We start from the raw sequence: 8383 nt of genomic DNA on the forward strand, positions 1-8383 counted from the left end.
ATGAACCCATAGCCAATTGGCTAGTATGTGTTAATTAAAGTAAGGCATTTGAGGCGTAGAATGGAGCAACGCAGGTTAAGAAACTAGATGGTAATACTGTGAAACAAAAAAATATACAATCAGACATATATAATCGTAGGAGCCATACTAATTTCATTAAACCGAGGGGGGGTTACAAGGATGAAGGTGATTTAAGAAAGCAAATCCCGCGAACATTGAAGATCGTTAGGTAAAGAGTCGGGTCGTGCCAGAGGTCAATGCCCTTCTCCGGTGTGCCCTGCAGGGCATGGGCTACCTGCACGCCAAGGGCATCGTGCACAAAAACCTGACATCCAAGAACGTGGTGCTCGAGAGCCGGGTCAAGGTGTGCCTCATGGACCAGGGGCTGTCCGAGCGGGGCCGAGACCTCTCGGACCGGGGCTGCGTCTCCCAGGGGCACCTCACCTACCTGGCGCCCGAGCTCATGCGCCACCTCCGCATAGAGCCTCCCTGCGTCTACCCCGCTGGAGAGCCCTCCCAGGAGACCGACGTGTATGCCTTTGGGTGAGCCCCTCGCCACGATGCTGCCTGTGACGCGTCTCCCACCGGTGTGGCAACAAATGACGTCACAAAAACCGGAGTGTAATGCTGTCGGATATCGCACCATGTTGGTGCATAAGGTCATTGTTGCCAGTTATCTAAAGCCTTATCCGAAACGACGGGAGACGCTTTTCCGTCCTCCAGAAACATTAAAACATTTAACCTCAAATGACCCTCGTAGAGAGCAACAGCACGAAACAGCCCGGGACAACGGTGCCCTTGTTTGCCTTTTCGCGCGTGTCTCCTCTATTGCCCCCGTCTTCTTATGCCGTTCCCACCTGCAACGGAGTAAACAGGGCTCGCTGTCGGGACGTTACGAGAATCAAGCGAGCCCTGTGCCTCTGTTTCGACATAAAAAGAAATGCAAAACCGTCTCCACTTTCCAGGACCGTGCTGTACGAGCTGATCGCCGAACGCTTCCCCTTCCGCTGCCAGCATCCGCACTGCGTCATATGGCAGATTGCCTCCGGGCAGCAGCAGTCCCTCGACGACCTCCGCTGCCCCAGCAGTTTCAAGGTATGCCTCGTCAGCGCGACGGCCAGGAGGTGCCATATTCTGCTCCCCTGCCCAATCTTTATCATCTAAAGTTTGTCTCTCTGAAAGTGATAAGAGCAAAGAGATAAAGGAAAGGATTTTTAGGCCAGTTGAAGAAGACTTTGCGGGTCTGCCGTTGCCAAAAAAAGCATGTGTGTTGCAGAGAAGTCATGGCCTCGAGTTTGAAGTTCAAGGATCGGTCTAAACTCTAGAGACTCAACTAGATGCAGAGTCTGCCATTCAAAGGAATGTGTCCTGAACAGTGTGCAAACACTAAAAACTAGTAGATGCAATGTCCACAGCTGCCCCTTAGACACTCTGAAGTGGACACGCATCTTTCTTTCTTTCCTACCGTGCATCCTCACTCTTTCCATAATCTAGCAAAACAAAACAAAAAAAAAAAGCCTAGATTCTAGTGGGTCACAGAACTGTCCCGGTGGGTTTTGGCAGACGCTGATCCACGAGTGCTGGTTCAAGGCTCCAGAGGCAAGGCCCACCTTTGGCTCCGTCGGAAGACAGCTGCAGGAAAACGTAAGGGCTGTCCCACGTCCCGCCGCAATAACTTCGCGTGGCCTCTGTCGGCACCGAGCCCCGCCTTCCAACCTAGCAAGAGGGCCACGTACGACGTAATCCCAGCCCTTGTCTTCTTGGACCGTTCCACGCACGTCCGCTGCCACCATAGCCGTAATCCACAGCGGGTAGGCGACAGTGCACAAGGCAGCTCGTGCCGTCTCGTGCTCTGCTCGCACAGACTTGCAGCGGGGTTTTTGCACGCGTGCAGGACTAGGGTTACCACGACGCACAGTGAAAACGACGGCATGACGTGACTGGCTAGCAAGATTGGTCTATGGGGGGGCGACACGCATACAGACATGCACCCATGTGGGGCCAACAGAACGTCCCCTCCACCGTTCTCAGCCTGTTGGCAACCGTAACATCCTTCGTTCGTAGCTTCTGTTAGAAACAGGGTTACTGCCTGCTCCTCGTCCTCCCCATATGAAGCCCAAAGCCTGAAGAGTACCTTGCACGATGCACCTGCTTCAATTACCTTATTTTGTAGTAGCGTAGTAACTCGCAGAATGAACACACTTTTTTCCCGAAAAATCGATGCAAAGTTAGGGGAGGCGTTCATTACGCGAAGTAAAATTTTTGCGTCCCTATTTACTCGCATAATGAAGGGACCTTTTATCCTGAAAAATCGAAGTAACTTCTTATCTCTTTGCGCACGGCGCCCGACCCCGTAACCAAACTAATGTGTGAAAAAAAAAAAAAAAATTTTTGTTTTCCTAGTTCTTAGTTTCTTGTTTTTTTTTTCTGCCGCCTTTCGCAAGCTGTCTTGTTTGCTTAGGCTTTGCTTAGGCGAGGGCTCTCCGCTTATCTTTGTTATCTCCTTGTGCGCGACGCACGACCCCCGTAACCAAACTGCGCTATGCAAAAAGCAAAAAAAAAAAAAAAGCTCATCTTTTTCTTCTTTTTGTCTTCTCAGTTCCGTGTTTTTCTTTTTTTTTTTCCTTTTTGTCGCCTTTCGCAAGCTGTTTCGTTTGCTTAGAGGACTTCTCCGCTCCTTTCTTACCTCCTTGCGCGCGGAGCGCGACCCCCCCCCCCCCCCCCCCCCGTAACCAAACTGCGCTGTGAAAAGAAAAAGAAAAGAAAAAAAAAGAAAAGCTTTTTTTTTTTTTTTTTTTTTTAGTTCCGTGTTTTTTTGTTTTTTTTTGCCGCCTTTTGCAAGTTGTTTCGTTCGCTTAGAGCGCTTCTCTTTCTTACCTCCTTGCGCGCGGCGGCGCGCGAACCCTAAGTCCAGACTGCGCCGTGCAAAAAAAAAATAAAGCTCCTCTCCATGTTCTTTTTTCTTGCTTCCGTTGGATCTTTTCGAATTTTTTTAACGCCTTTTGCAAGGCGTTTTGTTTGCCCACGCTGCCCATGCATTCGTGACCTCGCTGCACCAGGATAGAAAAGTGCGTTCATTTCGCGCGCGTGTGGGGAGGGGGTCAAAATTTTGACATCCGAGTTGGGGGTGCGTTTATTACGCGAGTGAAAAAAAAAAGTCGAAATTTTGAGAGCCGACTTGGGGGGTGCGTTCATTACGCGAGTGCGTTCATTGTGCGAGTAAATACGGTATACAAGTTGCTTTTTTGTTCCCCAAAAATTTTCGTTGGTGCACCTTATACAACAGTGCAACTTGTGTACATATCTTTCTATAAGTAAGAACCTTTGCATCGCAAATTTGCCATGGGAGTCACATTTCTCGTTTGATTCATTGGCGAGACACGACTGTATTCATGTTTTAATAATGGCCCCTATGGGCCTATAGGCTTTATACAACGAGCGTAGCAGTTTTTCATTAGAAATAGCCGACATAACACATTTGCATTAAAAATGCGAAATTCTGTTTACAATCGAGCCTTCTGGAAACTTTGCTAAAGCCCGACCTCTCCCCGGGCCACAGGTGACACTGCACCGGAGGCACAGTTCGTCGGAACCAGACCGCCTGCACCACGCCGGACTCCCCGTCGGCCGGTCCGCCCTCTGCTCCTAGGGCGCCCCACCGGCCGCTCCGGAGCGGCTCCGGTCGCTCCCCGGGCTCTCCTCGGCGGCTTCGGATGCACGCCGGCAATAACGCCCGCGCGGCCAATGCCCTCCGGCCCGGCTCCAAGGCGGGCACTTCCGAACGGAGACTCTCCTCTAGTCTCTGCTCGTGCAAGACCGGTGCAACGAAACGGGACAGAACCGAGATTTCGTGCAACTTGCCGGCGAAGAGTTGCGTCCGCCGGCGAGTCTGCATTTCGTGACGAGGACCACGTTCCCTGCAACAATGCAACACATCTCCCCTTTGTTTGTTTTTTTGTTCTTTTAATGGGGGGGGGCTTCTCGGCTGTTTACCGAAGATGCGAAGTACCTGAACCTAAACGAGAGCCAAACATTTATTTGCGAGAATGCTTTCTTTCGTCCCCGGCGTGCCGTCGCCTCTACGAGGAATGCCGGTCGGCCCAACGACGGATCCTCGAATCGCAAACGAGTCAATCATTAGGTGCTTGACGTAAAGCATAGATGAAGCAGGCCGTTGGCCAACGGACGGGCACCTTTCGTCGCATTTCCAGCATTCCAGACTTTGTCGTCGAGCCAACCTTGCGCCATGCGATGTCTTTCCTACACCGAGACGTTCGAGGAGACTTCGGCAGTGTTATTTTGTTTTTAGCGAGCCCGGCCGCTTGCGGTCGAGGGCGTCTCTCGGCTTTGGAAATCGCAGCCGCGTGACTGCGCTCGTTCCAGACACATTCCAAAAGCTCGGAATCGCTCGCCGAAGGTCGTCGGTGTCGGGAGTGCCACAGTCAGTGGCAAGCTCCGACGCGTTCCGTGTTCTAGTCAGGAACAGTCTCGCCGTGACCGTCCCCCGCCGCGACGATCGTCATGGCCGTGCGGGGACGTTAGCGTAACAGCTGTTTTAAGCTGTTTTCACCTGCCTTAATGAGGAGAAACTGAACACAGCGGCCGAGCGTCCCTGTAAATAACTGGAGTGCATGTTTTTTGTGTCCGTGTCGGATGTTCCTCCTACGAGCGATGTGGATGGTCGGCTATGTGCGGAGCCGTTAGTTTAACCCCCCCGTTAGTTCATCCCTTCATCCCAACCCAACCCCCCCCCCCCCCCGAGGCTTCGGAAGTGCGACGGCATGGCTACAGGAGCCGCAATGGAAGCGTTGTCTCCAAACTGACTGATAGACCTTTCGCAAAATGATTGCAACACCGAGGAGCATCTAGGTTTGTGGGTACTTTCACTTGCCCCGTCTGTAGGAAAGATTCGAAGCGAGCAACCTTAAATAAGGCAATGATAAACGCAGTGCTGTTCATTTTGTCTTTCTCCGCTCAGTTCCAAAAGTTTCAGGACAGGGGCCGATTCGACATTGAGAAACACTACTAAATGGCTCTACATCGTTTGTTTCCTGCAAAGTCAAGTATTTCTCGTGAAATCTCACTTTACCACAATCCGAAAGCCAAACCTTAGTTGCGGCGAGTAATGTTGGCTTCGCGTCGTCAGATGCGGGGCACCCACGTGCTAGAAACAGTCGCACGATGCAACGCAACAAACAGGCGCAGTGCGAGTGTCGTCTGCATTGCAGCGGGCTCTGCCTCGGGCAGCACCTGCGCCGCTGCTGCCTGCGTGGATCAATCAAGAAATGTAGCCAAAGTTTGCGAGAAAGACGTCATTGGGTTCGTAAACTCACTGCATTTCAGACGTTGCTGGCCTACAGATACAGATGTAGTGAAATCAGAGCAAAGTTACTCTGTCAGCTTCGGCGTTGCATTTCCAAAGTCGGGGAGGGGGGGGAGCCGAATCGTGCCACCCGGTGTCCCCCTTCCCTCGTTTACCCGAGAGTTTCCATTTTCCGTCGCAAGAACAGCAGCACAAAACAGCATCATCTATCGTTGCAAGCAATGAAAGGCGCTCCCAACCGTTCCTCATTTTATGTGCCAACGTTAAAGGAAACGTCCCACTGCAATCAGTCCCGTGTTCGTTTTCTCCAACTGTTCTGCAGGCAAGAAAAAAAAAGTGAAAGTTTCTCGTTTGTGTTTATAACGTCTCGGACTGCATTTTCGTCTTTCGTCGATTTAGCGAGCCGTCTTGTTTGTAAATAAGAAACCATTCCTTTCGTTTGCATAAACAAGCAATTGCAGCGTAAAGATCAAAGAGCGTCTCGATGTACCTGTGCTCCCCGAGGAAGATCAAAATATGCAACAAAAGACGTTGGCATCATTTCTTCCCTGGCCCAGCCCTCTCCTATTTGCCGGAGATCCAAATTCTGGGGAGGTTTCGCAAAAGAGAAGCTTGCGCATATTTTATTATTGATGTGGTAGTGTTAGCTTTTATAATTTGAGACATGTTTTTGGCCCCTCTGACCATTTCAACCCTGTAAATAAAGTTGTGTTCCACATTGAGACAATCTCGGTGTGTTTTGTGCCTGCTTTAGATCTCGTCGGGGTTGCAGGGGTGGAGGCGTTGCGCCATTGTGCGCCAATCCTCTTCCACTGCACCATCCTGCTCCCAAACGCAAATGTTGCGCCAAACAATAGGGTTCCCTATTGTTTGAAGACTGGTGGCTTTGCTGAATTTCCATAGGAGTTCAGCCTTTTTCTTTTTTTTTTACTTTTTCCTCACGTAAGTTTGCTTTTGGCAAATATTTTAGAAAAAATGCACCACCTGTGGGCAACGCTGCACAAAATCGTAGCACGATAGGTTAAGAAACCGATTTTCGCGGTCGATTTAAAGAGTCTGGCCGCTATTTGAAACACCCTGTAGTTTACAAAAGTGAATGAATCGAGAGTACACTAGGTATCACCGAACTCGAATTACAAGGCAGACCGACCGAGCAGGTGGTAAACTTTCACAATGTCGAAACAGCGAACACTGAAAGTTTCTATTGCCGAGGTCAATGACCACGCCAAAAGCAGGTGAAGAGAAATTGCAATGGCCAGGGGTTACAATCGCTACAAAGTCGCCTAAGCAGTGCGGAAGGTGTTAGCTGTGTTAGGGCTCACGTTTCGTAATGACTACTGAGCCTGTCGTCGGGCACCCATCACTACTTCGAGCTGCGACAGAGCGCTAGGCAGGTCAGCCACTCGGACAGCATCGAAAGATGCCGTGGAAGGGTCTGATCAAGCTTTGACAACAGGGGGGCCCGAACCAAGCTGCAGGCTTTGAGTCAAGCTTCAGCGGGATGCTGATGTTTCACTCAAACCGAGCTTTAAGGAAGGCCTATCTAGACTGGCCTTTCTTAATGTCCACTGCAAAAAGGTGTTAGCTCCATATTTTGGAGTAGCAGAAGGTAGAACTTGAGATACCATCTTTCCTCAAAATAAGCTTCAGTCACTTTTCATGGTATGGGTGTTGCTTGGGGTTTCGGGAAATATGACAGTCCCGGCATCTCTTTTTGAGAATCTGCATAAAAAGCGCGGTAAAAGAAAGCCTAAATGTGACCCACAGCTACCATGTCAAATGCCCAAAATAGCCCCAAAAATGAAAGAATGTACGAGAAAAGCTTAGTCGCATGGTTCACGTCGTTTACGTTTTCTGTGTTGTATGGGGAAGCGGCGCACCCTCATGGTGATAGCTGGCAACTGGCGATTGGGCAGGCATTATCAGTATAGGAGGCTGTGGTACGGAAATGGCTCTGGAACGTCACATGGAGATGCTTTTTCGTTGGGATATTTTTGTATTTAGAAAAACACCTCGGTGCTCATAGCCTCAAGTTCTACCTGCGTGACCAGCTCCCAGATTTACTTGACTTTTGTGGTTCCTGAGCTGCTCCAAAGCAGTAAAAGTTCCAAAGGGGAGTCTTCGCTGCTCCCAGACCTGCTACAAAAGGCTGAAGCTTGCTTCCACCCCTGGGGTCGTAAAAGTGACTCCAAAAATGTACTATCACAATCAACATGAGCTGAAACAGTCGATCCGACCTTTCAAAAGCTATTTTATCTCTCAATTTGTCAAAGAGTCTGAAGTAGGGGGCCTACACTTTGCACTGTATTCCCAATTTGGAACAGTTCTTTATAAAAAGCTGGCAACTATGCCAAACAAGCATGAAGGACTGTTTCAACTCATATTGAATGCGATATAGAGTACCTAGGATAGTTACACTGGCTTATCCTAAAAAGTACTTTCTTAGGTACTTATTTAAAAAAATGAAAGCCGTTTACAACTCCCTGTAACGCCAGATTAGAGCGCAGCTCTTGAGGAGGAGGAGAGAAGGGTACTGAGGGGAAGGTATACCCCTCCTCCCTCCTCCTCCCGTCCTCATCCTGTTTGCTATTCCTCCCTCCGAGCGGCGTCGCCGTCGCCTCACAAGGATTACGTGACCTCACAGGGGTCATGTGACGTCACTGGGGTCACATGACCCCTATAAGGTCACGTGACAATGACGATAACGTCATCCGCGACGTCACCAGTGACGTCATCATCACTGACGATGACAATGCGAATGCCGATGACGTCATCAGTGATGATGACGATGCCGATGATGATGACGTCATCAGTGACATGCGACGATGCCGATAGCGTCACTAATAACGCTAATAACGCTAATGCGAATGCCAATGACGTCACCAGTGATGATAACGATGCCAATGACGTCACTAATGACGTCATCAGTGACATCACGCGTCCCATAATGCACCACACGGTTACGCTGACGCCGCACAAGCCGGAAACGGGCGACTAAGAGCTGCGCTCTAAAAAGTACCTATTGATATTGAAAGATTTCTTCCACTCCACAGCTATCTT

At 49.9% G+C, this 8383-nt stretch overlaps 1 protein-coding gene across 2 annotated transcripts in view; it reads left to right on the forward strand.

The window, feature by feature from the left end:
* The window catches only part of LOC8041858 (kinase suppressor of Ras 1), a 136558-nt gene extending 130508 nt beyond the window's left edge, over window positions 1-6050 (forward strand). The window contains exons 9-12 of one of the 2 annotated variants that reach the window (XM_040219739.3): window positions 284-543; window positions 966-1095; window positions 1564-1644; window positions 3560-6050. In XM_040219739.3, the coding sequence (XP_040075673.2) occupies window positions 284-543; window positions 966-1095; window positions 1564-1644; window positions 3560-3649 (561 nt within the window). In that variant the 3' untranslated portion in view covers window positions 3650-6050. The remainder of the gene's footprint in view (window positions 1-283; window positions 544-965; window positions 1096-1563; window positions 1645-3559) is intronic. The other variant, XM_040219740.3, reaches the window with a different exon arrangement.
* Window positions 6051-8383: the final 2333 nt, after the last annotated feature.

This window comes from Ixodes scapularis, unplaced genomic scaffold (genome assembly GCF_016920785.2).
Source record: "Ixodes scapularis isolate PalLabHiFi unplaced genomic scaffold, ASM1692078v2 PGA_scaffold11__112_contigs__length_91849675, whole genome shotgun sequence".
In the NCBI taxonomy this organism is placed as follows: Eukaryota; Metazoa; Arthropoda; class Arachnida; order Ixodida; family Ixodidae; genus Ixodes; species Ixodes scapularis.